The following is a 24995-nucleotide window of genomic DNA, read 5'->3' on the forward strand; positions in this document are numbered from 1 at the left end:
TACATGCAGCAACCAAAAGGGTTTGTTGAGAAAGGCAAGGAAGATTGGGTATGCCAGTTGTTAAAGAGTCTTTATGGCTTAAAACAATCATCGAGGGCATGGTACCATAAATTCCACAAGTTTATGCTTTCTCAAGGCTACAAACGTAGTGAGTTCGATCATTGTCTATATACAAAGAAGGCTAAGGATGGCAGTTGGCTGATCCTTATTTTGTATGTGGATGACATGTTGATTGCTGGCAAGCACTTGGAAGAAATTTCAGCTTTGAAGTCAAAGATGGCAAAATCGTTTGACATGAAAGACATGGGTGAGGCAAGTCATATACTTGGTATGCGCATTGAGAGAGACAGATCAAAGAAGTTGATTTGGTTATCTCAAACAGAGTATATTGACAAGGTTTTGCAACGTTTCAATATGGAGAAGGGAAAGGCATTGAGTGTTCCATTGCCACCATATGTGAAACTTAGCAAACAAGATTGTCCTGTGTCTGAGGAAGAACAGGCTGAAATGGATAAGATTCCATATGCGTCTGCAGTGGGTAGTTTGATGTATGCAATGATTGCTACTCGCCCAGACATTGCATTTGCAGTGGGAGTAGTAAGTCGATACATGTCAAACCCAGGCAAGAAACATTGGGAGGCAGTGAAAGGAATATTGAGATACCTGAAAGCTACAAAGAGTATGCGTATATGCTATGGGAGTCAGGAGCTAAGTGTAAAAGGTTTTATAGACTCAGATTATGCAGGTGACTTAGACAACCGAAGGTCTACGTCAGGGTATGTCTTTACATTGGCTGGTGGAGCAGTATCATGGCGTTCTAGATTACAAGATTGTGTTACTTAGTCTACTACAGAGGCTGAATATGTTGCAGCATCAGAGGCATGCAAAGAATCAATTTGGCTTAATCGACTAGTAACAGATTTGGGAATCAAAGAAGAGACGCCTGTGTTATATTGTGATAGTCAAAGTGCTATACAATTGGCTCGCAATCCAGTGTATCACTCAAAGACAAAGCATGTGGATGTGAAGTATCATTTCATCAGGGAAATGCTCGAGGATAAGCAACTTCAGCTTGTCAAAGTTCACACCACAGAAAATCCTGCTGATCTACTTACAAAAGGACTTCCCTCAGAGAGCTTTGCGCATTTTCGCAAGCAGATAGGTGTAGGGTAGTACATCACTTCTCTACATCTCTTGTATATTAGCTTGTATAGTAGCTTCTCTCACACTTAAAGTACCACATTGGACTTTAAGTGGGAGGTTGTTGGGGTATAAAGCCCAATGTGGTCGCCCAGGTAAGTGGGCGGGCCGCCAGGTATGTACACATATTCTTTTGTAAAAACGTAATAAGAACTCACTATGCTCTACACATTACAGTAGAGCGAGTTCACCATATCGTCGTGCTCTTCTTCTCGCACTCTCTCTCGCGTCGCACTTCCGCTCGTACTCCTTCATAAGGCGGGCGTCCGTACAATCTGTCCGTATTGCCACGTCAGCAGTCCACTTGTGTGTTTGTGTCTAGGGGCCTGCCACGTCACGAGTGTGTTACATACCCCCCTCTTGAAAGAATTGTAATCGCCCTCGATTACGCCTGCCAAATAGACAAAGGCCATAAACTGTCTTAATAGACACTGACTGTTAGTAGCGACGCACTAGATCCACAACAAATCTAGCACATGTATAAAGAGGACAGTCACATCACTACTCTAATACCAGTGTAACAAACTTGGGCACCCCAAGTCTAGATTTTATTGCGACACGAGAGAGAATCGCTTAAAATACTTCACAACTTTGAAATCACAATTCAATTTGGTCGACACGGCCCGGCGTAGATCCGTGCCCAGAGAGATTGGCCCCAAAGACTGGCTCCCCTTTCGGCATTTCTTTTATATTAACCTTTGAGCAAAGTACAACTCCCGAAGGGTCTTCGCTCTCAGACTCTGCGTCTTGATGCTTTGAAGTGTGAGGCCCTTAGGGTTCTTGTATTCTTACAAGGAATGTCCAAAAGCAAAGCCTCAAAAGCAGTTAAGCTCAAAAACAAAAGTTCCAAAAAGTAGTCAGCGCAATTCAAGGAATTTCCGTACAGCTGTCAGCGCAAATTACGGGCTTGTCCATACAGCCTGCCACGTCAACATGTCAACGAAAAATCCAGGTTTCCGTACATCTGTCTTGTTCGTACACTATGTCTGTATTTCCACGTCAGCAGTCCACGTGTGTGTTTGTGTTTGGAGGCCTGCCACGTCACCAGTTTGTGACATACCCCTCTCTTGAAAGAATTGTAATCGCCCTCGACTACGCCTGCAAAGTAGACAAAGGCCATAAACTGTGTTAATAGACACTGACTGTTAGTACCGACGCACTAGACACAACAAGTCTAGCACATGTATAAAGACAACAGTCACATCACTGCACATGACATCACAGGTTATCAAATGACAATCAATCACAGAAACATTCAATCCAAATCTTAGACAATGAATATCTAGATCCATTCCAGACCTCATTGATGTCAGGTTAATTAATCCCATATTGTGATCATGTCTATAGAGATTTTTCGACTGAAGCACTGTCGTGTGCAAGTAGTCATTCGCCTCAAGCACTGTCATGTGCGAAAAATCTTTCACCTCAAGCACTCTCATGTGCGAGAACCTGTCGCCTCAAGCACTGTCGTGTGCGAGAATCTGTCACCTCAAGCACTGTTGTGTGCAAGAATCATTTCCGAGGATCCCAATTTATCACTAAGTTCATACTGAACAGAGTGGTCCAGTTATTCATTACATTGAATCAGTCGTGATTCATGATTCGTTATCAAATTCATTCAGGAGCTGTCACTGCTCCATCTCATTCTTAATTCTGTTCTTTTTCCAGAATTAACAGATTCTTTCATAAAACATTAGTTTTATTCAAAATTTAAAATCATCTTCCAAAAAGTCTTGTTTCATAAATTCATAAATCAAAATAGTGCTAATTCAAAAATCTGTTCTGGAACGAGTATCGCCTCGTCCTGTTCTTTCAATCTGCCAGTCATCCTGATTCTTGTGCCCTTTTGGGGCACGGTGTAGCGATATGGTCCTTGTTCTCCACATTCAAAACACTTTCTTGCTTTGAAATATTCATCTCTTTGGTCTTCTACAAGAGAAGGTCATCTATCTCTTCGTCGATTGTTTTTGCTATGACTTGTTGAAGGTTCGTCTGATGGGTAAGTCAATTAATCCGAATGTATAGCAAATCCCCGCTTCGCATGTCCCATCAACTGTTGTATAGACTCAGACTTTCTTTCGAGACAATAGTCTCGAATTTCTTTGGAAAGCCCACAACAAAATCGTTTAATCTGCTCCTTAAAACTGATCTTCTTAAAGGATGAAACAGGTAGAAAAATTTCCCAAAATCTTTCACAGTAAGAATCTAAAGATTTTGTCTTGACAGTCCAAACATGGCTCCAGTCAGTAATCACATCTCGTTTGTATTTTTGTGTGAGCCATGAAGAAATGAAGAGTTTCTTAAATTTCAACTACTTTGTCGGTGCTCATTTCCTTAACAACAGAGTGGACCACCATGTCCGTACATGGCCTTTCAAAAAGGATGCCACCTGTCTGATGTTGGAGTGCTCTATATAGCGGCGTCCAGAAAATGCTATGTCAAACCGTTGGACAAAGGCTAAAGACTTGGGAGCATCTCGAAACCTTGAAAAGTGCTCAAACTTTACTGCCTGTCCTCCCTCTTTGAATTCTTTGGGCTTTTTGCCCTTGTCGTCAAGGAAATCATATTGATTGGCTCTGTAAAAATGCTTTCTTTTTGCATAAAACATGTGATCTTTCCGTCGTTTCTTGCCCTTCCTGCCCTCACCACTCGAGTCGGAAGAAGATGAGGTGTCCGAGCTATCAGAAGATAATGACGAACTGGACAATCCTTCGAAGCGTACACGCTTCTTTTGCTTTCTGGCGTTTTCAAAAGTGGATTTTTGACTCAAGTAACCTTGGAAATTAGTTCCCTTGTTACGTTGCTTCACTTGCTTTTCCGATGGCTTCTTTGTGTCCAGAAGCTGATTGATTTGGGCCTGGACCGCATCATGGAGTTCTTCTTCAGTAAACATTCTCGGAGGAGGAGGCTTTTTGATCGCCGGTTTGATGGGTGGTTGTGTGGCTTTCTGCCACTGGGTGTGCACTTCTGCGATGGATTGCTGAGACAAAAAATTTGCAAATTTCGGATCCTTCACAATTTTAGTCATCTGCTTTGTTGCCTCGTCAACTTGTTGTCGACGTTCCATCTCTTCAAGTTCGTACTGAGTAGGCCGAGGTGGGCCGTACTCTCCTGTGTTTGATCATGAGAATCTTCTTCGTGATCTCCTCCCGCATTAGCAGATTCAAAAGAAGTCGACTGATTCTTGTTGGAATCCATAAGTAATGTGGGATTCTTTATGGCTTTATGCCTTGTAAGACAGAGCGATGAAGACGAGAGCGTGCCCGATGTGCGATGTATGAAGGGTGGGAGTGGCTAATAACTCCGAGGTCAGGGGCCAAAGATACCTCAAATAAGAATTTTCAAGAATGCCCTGTCTACAATTTGATAGGACCGGTATGCTTTGAGAAAAGCACACGCTTGATGCTCTGATACCACTGTAACAAACTTGGGCACCCCAAGTCTAGATTCTGTCGCGACACGAGAGAGAATCACTTAAAATACTTCACAACTTTAAAATCACAGTTCAATTTGGTTGACACGGCCCGACGTAGTTCCGTGCCCAGAGAGATTGGCCCCAGAGAGATTGGCGTCCCTTTCGGTATTTCTTTTATATTAATCTTTGAGCAAAGTACAACTCTCGAAGGGTCCTCCGCTCTCAGACTCTACGTCCAGATGCTCTGAAGAGTGAGGCCCTTAGGGCTCTTTTATTCTTACAAGGGATGCCCAAAAGCAAAGCCCCAAAAACAGTTAAACTCAAAAAAAAAATTCCAAAAAGCTACTGGCTTCAAAAACTGCCCAAAAAGCAGTCAGCACAACTCACGAAATTTCCGTACAACTATCAGCGCAAATTACTGGCCTGTCCGTAGAGCTTGCCACGTCAGCATGTCAGCGAAAAATCCGGGTTTCCATACATCTGCCCTGTCAGCCAGTCAGCACATAAGGCGGGTGTCCGTACAATCTGTCCGTACTGCCAGGTCAGCAATCCACTTGTGTGTGTGTCTGGGGGTCTGCCACGTCACCAGTTTGTGACACGAGTAGTCACTATGATCTTTAGGATGATCTGATGTTATGCTGCAGCATCACAAGAAATCGTCCAAGCAGAATTGGGAGCTCTATACCAGTTGTGGTTGGGGCACTTACTCATCAGTATCTTACATACATGGCTTGTGGGAGCTTCCAGCTCATTGCTGTACCGGGAGCTGATTTGCACACATAATGTGAGAGGATTCAAGGGCTGAATGTTGTTTGCCAAAATGCAGATCTCAGACGCAAAAACGCAGCAGATCTGGCAGGGCTGGAATGATTCTGCTGATGCGGTGAGTATGGGGCAGTAGAAGGGCTCAATCACCAATGCAAGGGAGTGCTTGGGGAATGAGGGCGATGGGCTTCCAATGGGCTGCAGTATGGCTGCAATTTGGGAAATGCCAAGGCTGAAAAACCACGAGGGAGATCAGCCAAGGAGAAAATGCCAGGTTGGGAGGGGGCGAGAGATTCAAGAACACTAGGAAAGGTAGCTGAAAGGGGAGCCCAAAATTATGAGTGAATGGGTAAGGGTAGGGGCTGTTTATATAGAGAAAAGTGGCATCAATATCCGTAGGGTCAGTGGATGCTTGTCTAGTATGCGGTTACCATCTAGTAGGTATACTCTAATCTACATGCTAGTGTTGTGGGATTTCCACTAAAGTATAACAACACTTGTCAAACAAGTGTACAAGCCATTTATGCAAGAGGGCTCCAAAACTGGAAAATCTAATACAATGGACTTGACTTGTCCCAGCATGCAGGTCCTGTGAACAAGCTCACAAAATTGCCGATACTAAACTCTCTAGGTTCTATGGTACTGCTATGTACAGGATTAGCTCTAGAGGTTGATGTAGCATGTCCACATGGCACACTGAGCCAGGTGCATGTGACAAGGAAAATCGAGAAATTTGAAAACAATACCAGACCCAAAAACAAATAAGACACAATAAGGAGGGAAATAGATAGGAAGAGTAGCAGAACTGAAGGTGAGCCTGCGAGAAGGGATAGAACAAATCTCTCTCTCTCTCTCTCTCTCTCTCTCTCTCTCTCTCTCTCTCTCTCTCTCTCTCTCTCTCTCTCTCGGGTTCGCGCCTCCCCGCCTCCCCCCTTGTTTCTTGATGCTCCCCGCCAGGTGCAGGGCAGCGCTTGGTTGGGGAGGTTAGTCTCAGCCCCTGCCTCCCCCCCTCGCCAGGCCCAGCCCGCCGCCATTGAGTTACTTCGCTGCCATCAATTACTTCGCTTCGCTCTGTAACACAGCATATTTTTGTTACACATAGCCACTATTGCAACACTCCATAGGTAAATACCTGTTGGAAACACTCAACCCCCGGCTACAAGCACTTCAGTGAATATGTCCACCCACGTGACACCGATGACTCGTCCACAAAGAGCTTCCTTGCTGTGGCAAGCGCACCAAGAAAGGACCTCCCTGTCCGACAAGAAGGGAGAATCGCTGCCCTCGAGGCCCAGATCAACGAACTCATAGAGGAAAATGCGGCACTCAAGTTGCGAGTACACAAGCTTGAGAACGCGAAGGGGCAGAGACCTTGCTTGCAAAAGCACAGGAGGTTGAAGCCTCCCTCACCAAATCCGTCGCAATGGTTCAAGAGAAGGTTCATGAAGTCGCACATGGCATCACGAAGAAGATTAACATGGGAATACAAGCGGCCCTCCAGGAACACCAATTACGAGAGTGCCTCCGCCTCAAAGTCAGAGTCGGGGGGCTTCCATCACCATGGTGCACTGAAGAAGGCACCCTCGAAGACGCGATTGCCAAGCTGAACGACATCCTCCAACCAATCACCATCGAGTCGAGCACAAACTAATGGATCAAGGACACGCGGAAACGCATGTCACCCGAGCATTGCATCATCACCTTCAAGGACAAGGAGGAGTCCTAAGAGGTTTTCAAGAAGCATTCTTGTTTCCATTTCGTTTTAATGCCTTTTAGGCATTGATTCCCAGAAAGATGTAATCAAAGATGTATATGATCTGTCCCATAGTCAAGTTGGCCTCCAAAATATGTTAATAGCATCTTACACAAAAACGCAGCAATCCGAGGGGCTAGTAGCACGGGCTGAACCAAGTGGTAGCAACAATCCATTGAGGATATGCATTGTACGGTGGTGGAGCAGACAGGAAAAGGCGAAACCGGCTGAAATCTGGAAATAGGAACGAGAATCTAATGAGAAAGATGTGGAGGCCACATGGAGAATAGCCGGAAATATGGAAGTAGAGAGCACGAGGGTAGAAGCATGAATAAGTGGACTTAGATCCTGTGTCTGGGACAGACTATTACCAAGTTTTTATCGTTAGGTATTAACATACCATAAAAACTCTAATTTTTTTACTTACTAGCTCAAACTAAAGTTTCCCAACCAATGTTTCTATTTTGAAACTACTACCTACCACTTTGTATCACTAGCTACCAACTTCAATAGGTAGAAGCTTGCCACTAGGTGGTAGCAAGCATCTAGCTACTAGGTCAATAAAACTGGTGGCTTGTGTACCACCTATTTATGCTTTTACCCAGGCACCTATGCAAAGGATGGGAAAGCCGACACGGAAGAGGGAAGCTCCAACTTCAATACGTTACCCAAGGCCTCTGCAGCTAAAACAAAACCCTGCAGCCTAGTGAAAACAAAACACTGCAGCCTATAACGCTGTCCTAGATTTTTAAAAACATAAGTATAACAGTTGGACCAATATTTTGAGGACGGAACAGGGTAGCGTTAGCAAAAAATAAAATGCTGGCATACTGGCACATGCAGGGAGCAATAGAGAGGGAACATTGAGGTTGAAAGGACGGCTGGTGATATTAATTCTCACGACGAAGCACCTAGAGTTTTGATACAATGCTGGAGTGTGCAGCAGGAGTTAGGAAAGACAATGGCACGAGAGAGAGAGAGAGAGAGAGAGAGAGAGAGAGAGAGAGAGAGAGAGAGAGAGAGAGAGAGAGAGAGAAATGAAATGTTATATTAACGTCTTCAAAAGGCCAAAGTGACCTATGAGACCAGAAAGTTACAATGCGGTGTATCTGATACAAAGTCAAATTAACAAAATAAATTAAACTAGGATAACAAAATATAAATACTGCGGGATCCTAAACTAAGCAGTACAATGTGAAGACAATATGGGAGGGGAGTAGAGATCCATCTTCATCTGCACTCTGGATGACGAGAGAGAGAGAGAGAGAGAGAGAGAGAGAGAGAGAGAGAGAGAGAGAGAGAGAGAGAGAGAGAGAGAGAGAGAGAGAGAGAGATGATGATGATGTTGTATTTACGTCCTCGGGGGGCCAAAATGACCCATGGGACCACAAAAAAAATCTACAAGAGGCTCCCCTCATGTGTGTAGAGGGGGTAGTGGGCTAGTAACTTTCTTGTGTGTTAGTGTTGTGTGATGATCCAATACTTTGGCAAAGTAGATGGCTACTGGGGAGGGGTGTGTCTGAGAGAGAAGCTCCTCAAAGGTGACATCTCCTTGCAATAGCAGTGGGAAATCAGCACAGATGTGTGCGTATGCTGGGCACTCGATGGTGACATGGGCCTCGCTTTCCACTTTGTTTAAATTGCATTGTGTGCATGTCCTTCTATTTTCCTTAATATTTAGCCACCCTCCCGTTTCAATCTTGAGCATGTGTGATCTCGTCCGCATCAAAGTAATGGCCCGTCTTGCCCGGTGGGACATAGGTGTCCTGATATGCATCTGGGTGTCCCCAGTCTTGTAGGTCTCCCAATATCGTGTATTGATGTGTTTGCCGTAGTATTCAAATTTGGACCTGTGTACTGCTGTACTCCATCTAGTGTGTAGGGCTTCAAGTATGCTTCTGTCAAAATTCAGCCCATGCTCATGTTCAGTGCCTTCCTCTATGTGCATGTCCACATGGTCTCCCACATTCCATCTAGAGAACCATTTCCGTATGTCTTCTACGAGACTGGATGTGAGAAATTTACTCTTGTAATTCTTTTGCGGTTTACATCCGGCTTGCCATGCCATGTGGGGTAGACGGCTCTCCGGCATTATCTAAAATTTCATGAGGTATCTGTGTACCCTCTGTAAGGCTTGCATTTCCAAGGGTCTCTTGCCTGTCTCCAAAAGCATCACTGAGTATGGGGTGGTAGTTTTGATCCCCATGTGTCTACTAAGAATTTTTTATGTATCTTTTCAATGTCATTCCAAGTGCTAGCGGGGATACTCCCCCCCCCATACCTCTACACCGTAAAGTATTGTTTGGACCACGCATACATCAAATGCCAGAGACTTGATTTCCCATCGCCTTGTGACACTTTGCTTGCACATGTTCTCAAATTCATAGTATTTCGCTTGTCCTGCATCAATTCTGTTTTGCGCTCAACTTCCCCATGCATGGTTTGAAGGTACATAGATGCCCAAATACTTGAACCTCTCAACCGCTTGGAGTGCTTGCCCGTCATACGTGATGATGGGCTGATTCTCATTTCTACATGTGTGGACTGACATAACCTTTGTTTTGGCTACATTGACTGACAAGCCCGATGCATTGCAAAATGCATGTACTGCATCCAAAAGTTTCTGTAGAAGGAGGGCCTTGTAGGCAAAGAGAACCACATCGTCGGCATATATGAGGAGAAGCGTGAAAGTACCAATGCTAGGGTGATCTCCCCCCTCTCCCATAGCCTTGTTAATGAAATCATCAAGCTCATCTATGCATAGTCCAAAAAGCGTAGGTGACAAAGGGCATCCTTGTTTAACTCCCATAGTGCTCCTGAACTCTTGTGAGAAACCTGTGTTTGTCTTGAGTTTACATCTGACCTCTTGGTAGAGGCGTCCCACTGCTTCCCTGAGATGCATAGGAACTCCCAAAGTTTCCATACGTGACCATAGCCCTTGACGGGGTACTGTGTCAAACGTTTTCGTGAAGTCCACAAAACAACAATACAGGGTTTTGCCTTTTAGCTTGATTTCATCCATCAAGACTTGGAGTGTGATAAGGTGGTCTATCGTGCTGTGGCGGGCTCTAAATCCTGCTTGTCCAATGGCACGTTTCCCGTTATTTTCAGCCCATGTGCTAAGATCTTTCTCAATAATGCTTCCAAATAGTTTTTCCATACATGAGCTCACCATGATGGTGTGATAGTTAGTGAGCAAATTGCGGTCACCTCCTTCAAAGAGCGCTTTCGCCCAGTTTTCTTGCCAATCTTGGGGTAAGTATTGGTTGATTGCTTGATTCATCATATGGTGTATCCATTTCTTAGCCTCAATACCTGACCATTTCAGCATTTCAGAGGTAAGATGTAATGTGTCAGCTGCTTTCCCATTCGCCAGGCTTTTGAGGCCTTTAATGACTGCCTGGAAGGTGACGGGCTTTGGATGTTCGGCCTGAGCCCCTGTGTATATCGCCTCTTGAGTCCCCGACGGGGCATACAAAGTTTGTACATAAGCATACATTTCATTTAGGCTGAAATCTCCCATCACATCCCCTTTCTTCCCCTTCATGTTACGCCAAGCCTTCTTTGGCTCTTTCTTGAACCTGCTGAGGTCTAGTTGTTCTTTTGAGAGTTCATACATGCGTCTCTTTTTCCTCTTGAGTGTATTGTATTCTCTAGCAGCCCATTCCCATTCAATTGAGTGTTGTGCTAAGCCTCTCATCTTGCGTTTGGCCTCCTTGCATTCTGCATCAAACCAAGGATTATGAGGTAAACCCTTCCTAGTCTGTTTACCATTTTGATACTTGCCCATAGTAATTTTTGCCGCTTCCTCCATTGCATGTCGGAAGATCTTCCACGTCTCTTCAATGTCACAGGGCATGTTCCAGTCAAACAGTAAGCTATCTAAGAGACTAGCATAGTCCTCTTTCTTCGTGAGTTGCATTTTGTATGACCAATTTGGTGTATTCATTGTGTTGACAATAGGCATATTGGGCATGTGTAGGCATATATGAATTGGGGTATGGTCGGAGGTTGGTAGCCTGCTACCCACTTCAAAACTATGGACCAAGTCCAATGCATCGTATCTCACCAAGGCATAATCATTTGTACTCCTCCCATGATTTGCCGTGTAGCAAGTGTATGATCCAGAGTGTACGAACTTATCTGCACCATTCATGGCTACAAGCTGCATTGAGTTCATCATACTTATCATGGCTGACCCTTGTGCATTCATGATGTTATCACTTGAACATCTATCCCACATAGAACCAAGTATAAGTTCCCCATTCTTATCCGCAGGGTGCATTGAATGGTCTGTCAATTGTACCTGTGTGTTTCCAATCCGGGCATTCAAATCCCCAAGAAGGACAACTGCTCCCTCTTGTGCATCACCTCCTTGTCCTCGCATTTTGGTACCATTCCACCATACGGAGTGCTTGATATATCCACTAATGTCCGGCAGCCTGCATGTGTTTTGTTCCCATGTTTCCAATAGGAAGAGTATGTCAGCTTGTGGTAGAATATCCACCAGCCCTTCTCCCTTATGCCATGGGAAACCTCTACAATTCCAGCTTGTAACCTGTATGGTCATGATCCCATGGGTCGCGTGCCCCTATGCATTTTTAGGCGGTGATGCTGGTTTTTTCTCCTTGAGACGTTCCTCATATGCTTTCCTTCTTGCTGCCTGTTGTGTCGGTGTTCTATCTTCACTTACATAGTACTTAGTGCCTTTCAAGTAGAAGCGTGCAATTTCCAAAATTATGGCCCTTTTGCGAGCATCCAACATTGTGCATACAACTGCCCTATGAGCATCAATCTTCTTCTGACCCACTCTATGTGCCCCATATACCCCTGCATCTTGCATATCAAGCTTTTCTACTAACAGGGTGGTAACGTCTACGTTCAATGACATGACTGTTTCCCCCTCATGTTCTGGCATGCCTCGTATCACAATGTTTTGGGATCTTTTCTCCCTTTCCTTGTATTCGGTAGAATCCTCATGCGTATACATACTCTCATATGTATACATCTCTCCTGTCTTGTGTCCCATTGTCCTCTCTTGTTTCACTATCTGTGCCCAAGATGGAGGAGACCCCTCGGGTGCATCGGTTACATTATTGGTGACCTGTGTTATGTGACTGCCTTGTTCCAGCACTTGAGTTTGCAGTGTTTTCAGGGTGTCTGCCACCAGCGTGTGACTACTATCTATCCTTTTTGTTGATTTCTTTCTTATTATCTATTTACTTTCACTTTTTGGAAACACCCCTCGGGAAATCTAACTGCCCTGCATTGCATAGCTAGTGTGGAACTGTCCAGAGGGAGTCCAGGCCTGAGGGCAAGAGAGCACTAAGGTTGGACAAGGACTATGGTTAGCCAAGTGGGGTCATTGACTAGCCAAAGTGGAATCCTTTGCTACAGAGGCTACATTTCAGTTCTGGATGTGGCCACAGTGTACAAAGAGGGTCGGATGACCTAGAAAGATACAATGGCAGCATCTCCTAAAATTTAGGGAACTGCTATTTTGGGACCTGAAAATGTGTTGACGTCATTACCTCCGGAATGACAAAGGGAACATTTTCTTACTCTGCCGTGAAGTCAACTGGGCAACCGGTTGGGATATTTTTAGACGGCAACCCCGAAACGGGAAAATGCTTATAAATGTGCCAAGTGGCACCTTCTGGTGCACTTGCCTCATGCAACAAGAAGTGGCGCTGAATTTAGGAGGGGGAGAGCCTCATTTTCAGTTTTTGTCACAGGTTAAGAGCTATGGAGTGCTTGCTTTCCCTCTTATGCACAGTGCGGTGCCAGGAGTGATGCCCTGCACGCTACGCACTGCCCTCTCTCTCCCCTTTGGCAGTATGTTATGCCCCTCTAGTGGGCTCTTCATTTGACCAATGTACAGTTGTGTGGGTTCATGCGCGATTGCCGAGGCAAGAGCCTCTTGCACAGGTACTGGATTAGCTAGCGGCTAATCCCCCCGCAGGTACAGGTGAATTCGGAGAGGTTTCACGTCAGAAATCTCGTCCGATTCAAAGGGCAAGTAGCCCTACAGGTGCGGGAGCTCGAGGACTTGCTACGGATGCGTGAATTACAGCCTGCTGTGTAGTTTTGCAGGTTTAGGGTTTTGGCCCTAAACGGACCCTAATACCCCCAGGAGGTTCGGGGACGCAAGGGGACCGCTGTACAGGTGATCTGGCACATTTTCAGGGCCGAAAACAGAGAATTCAGCGTGCTGCAGATTCTTGCCAGGTTTTGCAAAGTGTCCGTATGCGTCGGGAAAGTCAGTCAATGCGTGGGAATACTGACTGTGAAGGGTCCTAGTACAGTTATGCTGCCGAAATCAGGCCGGAACAGTTGAAATTCAGCCAAGTTTGTGCGGGGCAGCTTGTAGGGATCCACAACATTTATTCCCTCTTTTAAAGAATAAAGAAATACCGAAAGGGGCGCCTAAGTTAGGGGCCAATCTGGTGTCGGTCTTCTCATACAGGTGCATTCTAGCATCTGTATCCCATTCCCCTCTCTTGTGTCACTATAGCGCAGGTATAATAGACGACTAATAATGGGTGAAAGCTAAATCAAGGTTTGAAGTAAAGTCTACCGCCCTTTTTGGATTGAACAGGCCGGTTTCATGGTTCCATCGACAGGATTTGAATCACTTTTTCCCATAGAAGTGAGCCTTGGTCAGTTTTGGGCTTGAAGACACAGGGAATCATAGACCAGACACAGGGAATTGCAATTATGGCTGACAGACCAGATGATGTGACTGAAGAGGTTTCCTCTTCACAGGGTCAACAGACACATGAAGTGGGTGAGTCTTCAAGACCACCACAGAAAGATGACGATATATTCAGGACCCAGTTGGCTACTGCTGTGGCTATGTTCACACAAGTAATGCAGAACCCGAGGTTTTTAGCCTTTCTGCAACCTCCTGTTCCGTCTCAGCAAGTTGGGTCACTGGATCATATTCAAAAGCCTGTTAAGGCTCGAGCACAGGTGATTCATACCGCACAGTCAATGGAAACACCTGTACACTTAACGGAGAACATGCAGTCTCCACAACCTATGCCTAAGGTGCAAGAACAGGTGGCTGAGATGCCAGTCTTTCAGGCTGTACCAGTTCAGCCCGCCACCTTTCACCAGCCTATAGCTGGTTCTAATGGTCAGGGAAGCAACCTACAGGCTATGCAACAGGTCTTCCCACCATCTTCAGTACACCCTGGCTATTTTGGAGGTGGATCTGTATTCCAGAGCATGGCTGGTCATGCACCTGGAAATCAGTTTTATACGCCAGGAACAGTGTTCTGAGGTGCTCAAACGATGATGCCTAACCCCATGTACAGTGTCATAGGTATGCAACCAGGGTTTCAGAGCACTCAGGGCCAATTTGGGATGCCACAGGCAAATTTTGGTATGGCTGGAATTACAAATCAGCAGCCAAATATGGCATTTCCAGGTCAAGTTAATAGCGGCCAAGGAACACAGATGAACCCTAATAGTGTTCCCATGTTTCAGTCACTTCCATATGACAATTTAACGCCGCTGGAGAGGCCAACTCCGTACAAAGAAGGTGGCAAAGGTGTGACTTTCACGACCTTTACAGGGTTTGATGACAGGAAGAAGGCTCTTTCATTCCTCCAGCAGTTTGACAAGGCCTATGCAGGGGGAAACTTTACAGAGGCTTCAAAGGTCCACAAGGCAGCCACTTTCTTGACAGGGAATGCGGGACAATGGTGGACAACTTTATTGCTTCAAGGGCAAGCTCCGTCCACATGGATTTACTTCAAGCAGATTTTTGCAGCAGCATGGTTATCTGATGACTTTGAAGCAGATGTCATGACAGAATGGCACTAGCTAAATGCTGCCACTTGCAGAAATCTGGATGATTACAATCGGAAGTTTTGGAAAGCTCTACTTCCAGTAACTTCCTATAGGTTTGTGCCATTGACAGAACAGATTGAAAAATACCTTTGTGGCCTACCCAAAGGATTGAGAAAATACTGCACGAAGACAAAAGTCACTACTTTGACGCAGCTCATCGAGGTAGCAAACACTGGCAATGGTTTGCTCAAGGGAGAAGATTGTGAATTTAACACTGGCGTCAAGGCAGGATCAGGCAAGAAAAATTCAGCCAAGAAGCACGTTCCCAATGAGGCTCCTAAAGGGACTCAGGAGTCAGCCAACGCAGGGAAAGATAAAGCTACGGCTGAATCAGAAAAAGGACCAGCAAAGAAATGGAAAAGACGTTTTCCTCGCAAGTCAGAAGAGCAAAAGAAGGTCCTGAGGACAGAGAACAAATGCTTTATATGTGAGCAGCCTGGCCACATTGCTTACAACTGTCCTACAAAGAAAAGGCCAGTTGATTCTGAAGACAAGGAGGACAGGAAAGGAAAGAAGCCCATGGCTGGTCTAGTGCCATATATGGTGGGCGACACAAGCCAAATTCAGATGCAAGTGAGCTTTGCAGAGCATGGGGAAAGGTCAGGGATCAAACAGTGCTTATCTTCTTTGATCCAGGTGCCAAAGCCAACTTTATTTCCCCAGAATTGGCTTCAAAGTTGGGAATCAGACCTGAAGAGATGGGATATACAGCAGAGGCAGGTTTGGCATGTCCTGGCCATACAGAGGCTGTGACACCCATCATTGGAAAGTTGCGTCTACATATCCAGTCCTATGTAGATGCTGAAGAATTTTACATCATGCCACTGGACGGATGTGATGTGTTGTTAGGTATTCCTTGGTTGTTTCGTGTACAGGGAATCATGGATGCCTACAACAAAAAGATCACTGTACAGAGCAGGGGAAAGACTCACATTCTGGATGTAAAGCTTAAAGGGGAGTCTATTCCTACTGTATCAGCTTCTACTATTACTTCTGTAATGAAAAAGCATCTTTCTGCGTACTTGGTTTTTGCACGTGAAGTGTCAGATTGTGATGAATCAAATTTATCTGTGCTAGATAAAGAAAGGTCAATGTTTTTACAACAGTATAGTGACTGTTTTTCCGACTCATTACCGTCTCAATTACCGCCAGAGAGACCCGAGGACCATGCGATAGATTTGGTGCCAGACAGTAGCCCACCAAATAAGCCTCCGTACAGGGTTAGTGCGGCTCAGCAGAAAGAGATAATGGGCCAAGTACAGGAGCTGTTAGAAAAGGGGCTGATTCAGCCCAGTTCATCTCCATTCTGTTCTCCAGTGTTGTTGGTGCAGAAAAAGGATTGCTCATGGCGTATGTGCATCGACTACCGTGCACTGAACAAGAATACCATCAAGAATAGGTTCCCTATACCTAGAATTGATGATATTATGGACAAATTAGAAGGAGCAGCTATGTTTAGCAGGATAGATCTAAAGAGTGGGTACCATCAAATCCGCATTAGATCAGAGGATGTGCACAAGACTGCTTTTAGAACAACGTTTGGCCTTTACGAATTTTTAGTGATGCCCTTTGGTCTCACAAATGCTCCTGCTACGTTCAATAGGATGATGGACAGAATTTTCCGTCCACACCAGCAGTTTGTTGGTACATTCTTTGATGACATGATAGTCTACTCAAAGAATGAAGAGGAGCATAGGCATCACTTGGCCATTGTGTTCAAAGAGCTACGCAGTCATAGGTTGCTCATCAATGCAAAGAAAAGTGAGTTTTTTCTGGAAGAGATTCACTTTCTGGGACACATTGTCTCAAAGGATGGTGTCAGAATGGATCCTACAAAAGTTGAAGCGATCAAGTCATGGCCAAATTTGAAGACGGTGCATGATGTCCGAAGCTTTTTGGGACTATGCTCCTATTACAGAAGGTTTATCCGAAATTTCGCTGAGATTGCTTCACCTTTACATGCTCTTCAAAAGAAGACAGTCACCTTTAGATGGACACAAAAAGAGATTTCAGCTTTTAATCTCTTAAAGGAAAAGATGACTTCAGATCCAGTCATTGTGTTGCCAGATCTTAGGAAGTCATTTGTGGTCCAGTGCGACGCCTGCGGTAGTAGCATTGGTGTAGTGCTAATGCAAGATGGCAGGGTAGTAGCCTATGAGAGAAGAATTTTGCAAGGGCCAGAGATGACCATGCAGGTCTATGAGAAAGAGTTACTGGCTGTGATTCATGCGCTCTTAAGTTGGAAACACTACCTGCTAGGTGCAGATTTTGTTGTCCAAACGGACCATCAGACCTTGCGATACTTCTTGACACAAACAAAGTTATCTGAGAAGCATATGCGATGGGCAAATATCTTGTCCATGTTCCATTTTCAGATTGTGCATGTGGAAGGCAAGAAGAATGTTGTGGCTGATGCCTTATCAAGGAAGCCACAAATTTCAGCTGTGTCGATTCCTTATCATCATGAACTTGATGATATGAGAGAACAGTATGCAAATGATGAAGATTTTGCAAGGGTCTTCGAGCAGCTAATGGATGGACAACGTCATGAACACTATCTTCTTAAAGACGGGTTCATGATGATGCATGGAAGATTGTGTGTCACAAAGCCATTGCGACGCAAAGTTATGGAAGAGAGTCATGTCCCACCGTATGCAGGGCATCGTGGTATCGATGCTACAGTTAAAGCGGTTGAGACATTCTTCTATTGGCCTACATTGAGAAGGGATGTGGATGCCTTTGTGCGAGAATGCCTAATATGCCAAAAGGTCAAGTTTGACAGGCAAAAGGCACCAGGGTTATTGCAACCACTACCTATTCCAGATAAACCATGGGAAAGTATTGCTATGGATTTTATCTTTGATCTTCCGAGAACGCAGACAGGAAACGATGGTATTTGGACCATTATTTGCAGATTCAGCAAACAAGCTCATTTTATTCCTGTCAGGAAGAAGATAAAGCCAGATCAGATGGCACGCTTGTTTATGAGCAATATTTTCAAGTATCATGGCATGCCACAGTCGATTGTTAGCGACCGTGATCCACGCATGACAAGTTTGTTCTGGAGAGGCTTGTTTGAGAATATGGGCACCACGCTCAAATTCTCTTCGTCGTTTCATCCTCAAAAAGATGGGCAGTCAGAAGAGGCAAATTCTACTGTTCTAGATCTGCTGAAGTGCTATGTGTCAGAGCATAAAGGAAAGTGGGAGCAGTATTTGCCATTGGTGGAGTATGCATACAATAATACAGTGCATTCATCAACTGGCAAGGCACCCTTTGAGATAGTTGAAGGTGGCAAGAAAGTTCCTCCCATACTGCATACAAAGGACAAGATATTTGAAGCAGATAAGTATGTTCAGGACATGGATGAAATGTACAAGAAGGTCAAAGTGGCCTTAGAAAGGACTCAGGCAAAGCAAAAGAAAGCAGCTGATCGTCACCGTCGTGAAGTGGTATATTCACTTGGTGATTGGGTGCTTTTACGCTTTGAAAAGGCAAGGTTAAAGAAGATGAAGGGCAAGGAAAGACTGTTTCCAAAGCTCTGCATGCGTTACTATGGGCCTTTTCAAGTATGCGACATAATCAGTGATGTTGCATATAGGCTGAAATTGCCTGACAGTTGGAAGATTCACAATGCGTTTCATGTGAGTCTTCTCAGACCCTATGTGGGTGATGTGCCAGAAGATATGCCAGCTGAAGATCAGCCGGAAGTCGAGGAACTTGACGAGATCTTGGTCCCGAAACAGATTTTGGCACACAAAGAAAGGAAAGTGAAAGGCAAGGTTGCTAGGCGTTACTTGGTAAAGTTCAGAAACTATCCACCAATGGATGCTAAGTGGATGGAAGAAGGTGAACTTGCAGAGTCACCAACTGTGTTATCACTTTACCTTGAAGCCTTAGATTTGCAACCTACCTTGACCCCTTGAGTTTCAAAGCTACATGGATTGTCAGTGTGACAATGGCTTCTGAAACAAATGATGTACATGGTATTTAAAGTGAGCTCAAATCAAATACCTGTTACATGAATGTTAGAGCTGTACAGATTGTCAGTTTGGCAATTGCTCTTATGGAATGTCCAAAAGTTTGGTTAGTGCTATAGAAGTGAGTATTTCTTCTCAGTTTGTCAAGGATACAGTGATTGCTTCTATTGAAGAGTACATGTGTAACTGCATTCTTAAACTGTCGGTTTGGGTATTCTCGAAAGTGTTACGGGATCCAACGTGTACTATAAGACAGTGGCAAAATGTGCAGCTACCATTTTGTCATTGGAAAGTTAGTGACTCAAAGCAATGGCAGAGTGCGCAGCTACCACTATGTCATTGGGACAGGGTTCACACGCAGGCAATACATGAGTCGACGAGGTGTTGAATACACCAAGGTTGACAATGAGCATGTATGTGTCGTATATGTGTCGACAGGTGTTGAATACATCAGTGTTGACAGTAAGCATGTACGACATAGATGCAAACGAGGACGTTTGAGATTTCAAGAGGGGGGTATGTCACCAGCGTGTGACTACTATCTATCCTTTTTGTTGATTTCTTTCTTATTATCTATTTACTTTCACTTTTTGGAAACACCCCTCGGGAAATCTAACTGCCCTGCATTGCATAGCTAGTGTGGAACTGTCCAGAGGGAGTCCAGGCCTGAGGGCAAGAGAGCACTAAGGTTGGACAAGGACTATGGTTAGCCAAGTGGGGTCATTGACTAGCCAAAGTGGAATCCATTGCTACAGAGGCTACATTTCAGTTCTGGATGTGGCCACAGTGTACAAAGAGGGTCGGATGACCTAGAAAGATACAATGGCAGCATCTCCTAAAATTTAGGGAACTGCTATTTTGGGACCTGAAAATGTGTTGACGTCATTACCTCCGGAATGACAAAGGGAACATTTTCTTACTCTGCCGTGAAGTCAACTGGGCAACCGGTTGGGATATTTTTAGACGGCAACCCCGAAACGGGAAAATGCTTATAAATGTGCCAAGTGGCACCTTCTGGTGCACTTGCCTCATGCAACAAGAAGTGGCGCTGAATTTAGGAGGGGGAGAGCCTCATTTTCAGTTTTTGTCACAGGTTAAGAGCTATGGAGTGCTTGCTTTCCCTCTTATGCACAGTGCGGTGCCAGGAGTGATGCCCTGCACGCTACGCACTGCCCTCTCTCTCCCCTTTGGCAGTATGTTATGCCCCTCTAGTGGGCTCTTCATTTGACCAATGTACAGTTGTGTGGGTTCATGCGCGATTGCCGAGGCAAGAGCCTCTTGCACAGGTACTGGATTAGCTAGCGGCTAATCCCCCCGCAGGTACAGGTGAATTCGGAGAGGTTTCACGTCAGAAATCTCGTCCGATTCAAAGGGCAAGTAGCCCTACAGGTGCGGGAGCTCGAGGACTTGCTACGGATGCGTGAATTACAGCCTGCTGTGTATTTTTGCAGGTTTAGGGTTTTGGCCCTAAACGGACCCTAATACCCCCTGGAGGTTCGGGGACGCAAGGGGACTGCTGTACAGGTGATCTGGCGCATTTTCAGGGCCGAAAACAGAGAATTCAGCGTGCATACGGGCACTTTGCAGATTCTCGCCAGGTTTTGCAAAGTGCCCGTATGCGTCGGGAAAGTCAGTCAATGCGTGGGAATACTGACTGTGAAGGGTCCTAGTACAGTTATGCTGCCGAAATCAGGCCGGAACAGTTGAAATTCAGCCAAGTTTGTGCGGGGCAGCTTGTAGGGATCCACAACATTTATTCCCTCTTTTAAAGAATAAAGAAATACCGAAAGGGGCGCCTAAGTTAGGGGCCAATCTGGTGTCGGTCTTCTCATATAGGTGCATTCTAGCATCTGTATCCCATTCCCCTCTCTTGTGTCACTATAGCGCAGGTATAATAGACGACTAATAATGGGTGAAAGCTAAATCAAGGTTTGAAGTAAAGTCTACCGCCCTTTTTGGATTGAACAGGCCGGTTTCAGTGTCTTCTTGTTGTTGAAGCTTCAGAGCTTGTAGTGCAATGGTATGATCCAACTCTTGGTTGCGTAGTATCAGGTTCTTGATGTCTTCATTTTGGCGTGAAATAACCTCATTCTGTTGTCGTACCTGTTCTTGGATAGATAGTAGCAGTCCCCAAATGTCCTGTGTAGTACATGTGATCGTCGTGTCCCTTGAATCCTTGGGGGGCGTGTCCTTCGGCATTGATTTAAGAGGCGATGAGCTCACTATTCGACCGCTTCTGGATACCCTTTGATTAATGTGCGCTGATTGCATAGGTGGGGAAACATGCGGCTGTGGCTACATGCAGCAGTGAGACAGCGGGCCTGGTGCAGTGAGGCAGCGGTAGGTGCTACACTCTTGGCACTGTGCAATCGCAGCAGGTCAACCAGAGCGAGTGCAGCAGCAGCCGCAGCAGTGGCGCGCGCAGGGGATGAAACAACAGCAGCAGGTGAGAGCAGCAGCAGCGCGTAGGCAGCAGGGGTGGCACGTGGGCAGCTACAGGGGGTGCAGGGGCTGCGCGGTGGGGCAGCGCTGGCGAGGAAGGTGGCGGGTAGGCATGGCGAGAGAGAGAGAGAGAGAGAGAGAGAGAGAGAGAGAGAGAGAGAGAGAGAGAGAGAGAGAGAGAGAGAGAGAGAGAGATGGATCCCTAGGATGCGCTTGAGATGCATGAGGGCGAAGTCCAGGAGAGCGAGTACCGCGGCACTATGGTTTTTACCAGGCCAACTTATGCGGCCATTGCCACCGGATGTTGATGCATTACCATTGGTAGTTTGAACCCCCTTGGTCAAGGGGCCAAAGCGTTGTTAGAGCTATGTACGCTTTTGTGGTTCACCTCTTTGCATATTTGTCATTATGGTTTTGCATATCGTGTCTTGGAATGTAGATGGGTTGCATCACTCTAGCACTAATGGCCCCAGGCCGAATTTGATGAGAAGAGATCTATGTACTCATGTATCCAGTAATGTGGATATTTTGCTGGTGCAAGAGCACAAATTATTTGAGCAGAGATTTCATGCATGCAGGAAGCTATTGCCTGGAAATTCATTTACATATTGGGAGACATCAATAGGGGATCATCAGACAAGTGGTGGTGTATGTATTTCTGTGGGTTCTCGATGGAGGGATTCTGTTAAAGGTCATGGTACTCTGGTTCTAGGCCGGGCTATGTGGATCTCATTGTGAGAGATTACTTGGTATTCTATGCATTTATGCCCAGATTCATGCTCGCTTGAGAGCCTTGTTTTGGGACCAGATTGCGCATGCATTACCTACTGTGTGTCACAAGACGGGCACCACGTGCCAATAGAAAAAGAACAGACTGAACAGACTTTTAGCACTTCAATAACAATTGAACTGAGAGAGAGAGAGAGACGACACGCGACACGGAGTGGCGGAATTCCACCCCAGAGAGTATTGGCCCCAAACCTTGGCGCCCCTTTCGGTATTTCTTTATATTGCATCAGCACAGTACAAGCCGGTACTCGAGACTCTGCACCTTCTCCAGGAAGCATGCCAGAGAATGAGACCTAACGTCATATTTAAAGGCCCTAGGCCCCAAAAGCAGTTTACAGTAAAAAGCCTTCAAACTCAAAAGCATCTGGTCCAAAATCAAAGCCAAAAAGCTGCCAGCGTAATTTACGGAAATCCTTATAGTCTGCCACGTCATCAGCCAACGCAAAACGTAGAATTCCGTACAGCTTGCCACGTCATCATGCCAGGGCAATTTTCGGAAATCTGCCACGTCATTAGTTGCTACGCAATTTTCAGAAATCTGTTGCTGCTTCTGCTTCTTCTAGGGTTTGGGCCCCTCGGCCCAGATCTGCAAGTTGGCTCCATTCTTTAGGCTTTGACACGTCAACAGTTTGTGACATCTCCCCTTTTTGAAAGAGAGTAATCGTCCGCGATTACAGCATATCTGCAAAACAACTCAAGCCAGCTCAAAAAAAATTCCGAGGGTCATTCCGAGGGACAATCAGTTTGCTCTTTTTGTTAAGGAGTTAGCTTCTCCTTTCGGCTCTTTTGATCAAGGAGTTAGTGTCACGTGACAAATCCAACCCTATGTGTCCGTGGACAAGCTACAGCATGACCAGGGTTCAGTTCAGTCAAGTCAGTCTAGAATAGAACGTGATCTGGCCCTTTTGTGAGTCTGTTCGCAGACCGTGCATGTCCAGACACTTAGATTAGATGCATATCCCTCGGTTGCACACAGCATGATCATCAACATTCCCATCAGAATCCATCAGGGGAATTTTCCAGTGCATTAAACCTATCTTCCCTATTTTTGACATTTTTCACTTATTTATTAAGTGACTTTTGTTGGGAACTAGGTAGGGCAATTTTGCTAAGATAATATATAAGCAACCTAAGGCTAGCACTATCTGGCAGAAGGAGAGGAAAGTGCACAGGCAAGGCCCCCTTGTAGCAGGCGTCTCCTCTCCCTCTCAGCAAGAATAGACCCCCCTCCATGCCAGCGTTGTGATCAGCCCTCAGCTTGGCGTTTTCATCAGCCATCTTCATCGCCAATACCCTCAGCCATCAGCGCTTGAAAGATTCTGCAGCCTAGCGTTTTTGGAACCTGCTGCCAGCGTTTTTCAGCCAGCCTGTATAGCGTTTTTCCATGCTATAGCCTCGAGCGCTTTGTAGCAGAAAACTCTGCCAAGGACAGCGTTTTTTAGGCAGATTTTCAGCACCAAAGGACAACGATTTTCAGTATCAAGACAAGATCAAACCGTTGGCAGAATTTCAGCCTTCAAGTCATCTACAGCAGATAGCAATTCGAGTTGTCGCCGTCGTCACCGTCGTCTCCACACATTGCATTATAGTTCCCAAGTTTGCATCAGAGTTTGTACGAGTTTGTGCAATCAATAGTAGACCACTCTTGCCATTGAGAGTGGGGCCTTCGAAGGAGGGTTTTACAACTTTCCGGTGTCGTATTCTCTTCTCTCTCTATCTCTCAGTCTCATGCACCTTCACGCACAGTGTCCATTCACTTTGTTTATGTCCATAGCACTCTCTCATTAAAGAAGAGAAGGCTCTTCCTTCCATAAGAAAAAGGAACTTTGAGCACAGTTTGGAGCACTCATCTTGAGCAAAGTTCAACATTCATTCCGTTGCACCTTACAATTAGCTTCTCCTTTCATCTCTTTTGATCAAGGAGTTAGCTTCTCCTTTCGTCCAGATCGGAACTCTTGATATTCCGGCGTAGTAAAATTAGCCATCACACCCAGACCGTATTGATCTTCCACGGGTGTCTTGATACACTAAAATTACATACCCAAGCAATCTCATCCAATTAGGAATATTCAGTGGTAGGCACATCACAATGCAACACAAATGCTCACATATGCATGTTACAAGACATAGAAACATAGCCGTCGATAAACACTCCCCCCACAAATAACCATCCAGGTTCGGGCCATGAGTTGTTCAACGACTCCCTCATCACTCCTCCCGCAAATAACCTAAAAAGGTCCGGGCCATGAGATATAGAGGCCTTTTACAACCAAACGCCCCCCAGACCGCAGCCTGCGTCGTTTGGAGATGCTGAGAGTAACCACTACTCAGAGTTCTTAATACTCCTCCCGCATAACCATCCAGGTCCGGGCCGGGAGTCACAACAACAATACCCCCCTCGTAAATAACCACAATGGTCCGGACCATGAGTAAAAAACACAGCACTTTTCAATCATTCAATACTCCCTCCGCAAATAACCACAAGGGTCCGGGCCATGAGTATGAACAAGAATTCTCAAACATAATTTCTCACTACTCCAGCCGCGAGTAAAATCACCAATCATTGAAACCAGTATTAAAACCAGAGTCAAACAATTCAAATCGGCACCAAGACATGTTCAAAACAGATACCATCCATTTCAAACAAATTCCAAACAGGATCACCAAACAAGTTCTCAAATAGATTTCAAGCTTAAAAAGCAATCTCGACATCAGTCGAGCTCGAAAAGTCGATTTACTTTCCATCCTGAAACCTGCACCAAAAAATTAGGGTTAGGTTCATTCCATAGGGTCA

At 45.3% G+C, this 24995-nt stretch overlaps 2 protein-coding genes across 2 annotated transcripts in view; one reads left to right on the plus strand and one right to left on the minus strand.

The window, feature by feature from the left end:
• LOC147427522 (diacylglycerol O-acyltransferase 2D-like) overlaps window positions 1-24995 on the plus strand; it is a 113546-nt gene that overhangs the window by 50708 nt on the left and 37843 nt on the right. The gene's annotated exons all lie outside the window — the stretch shown is intronic.
• LOC147427523 (uncharacterized) lies at window positions 11725-21417 on the minus strand. The gene is made up of 2 exons (XM_086497751.1): window positions 20941-21417; window positions 11725-12293 (listed from the first exon to the last, which is right to left on the minus strand). Exons 1-2 carry the CDS (start codon window positions 21239-21241, stop codon window positions 11725-11727), a joined length of 870 nt encoding a protein of 289 aa, XP_086353877.1. The 5' UTR covers window positions 21242-21417.

This window comes from Adiantum capillus-veneris, chromosome 23 (genome assembly GCF_014529385.1).
Source record: "Adiantum capillus-veneris isolate H3 chromosome 23, ASM1452938v2, whole genome shotgun sequence".
In the NCBI taxonomy this organism is placed as follows: domain Eukaryota; kingdom Viridiplantae; phylum Streptophyta; class Polypodiopsida; order Polypodiales; family Pteridaceae; genus Adiantum; species Adiantum capillus-veneris.

Coding starts and splice junctions, on each gene's coding strand:
- LOC147427523 (XM_086497751.1), bottom strand. CDS start 21,241: ATGCAATCAGCGCACATTAATCAAAGGGTATCCAGAAGCGGTCGAATA. Junction 12,294..20,940: donor ACAAGAAGACACTGAAACCG/GCCTGTTCAATC, acceptor CGCTGGTGGCAG/ACACCCTGAAAACACTGCAA.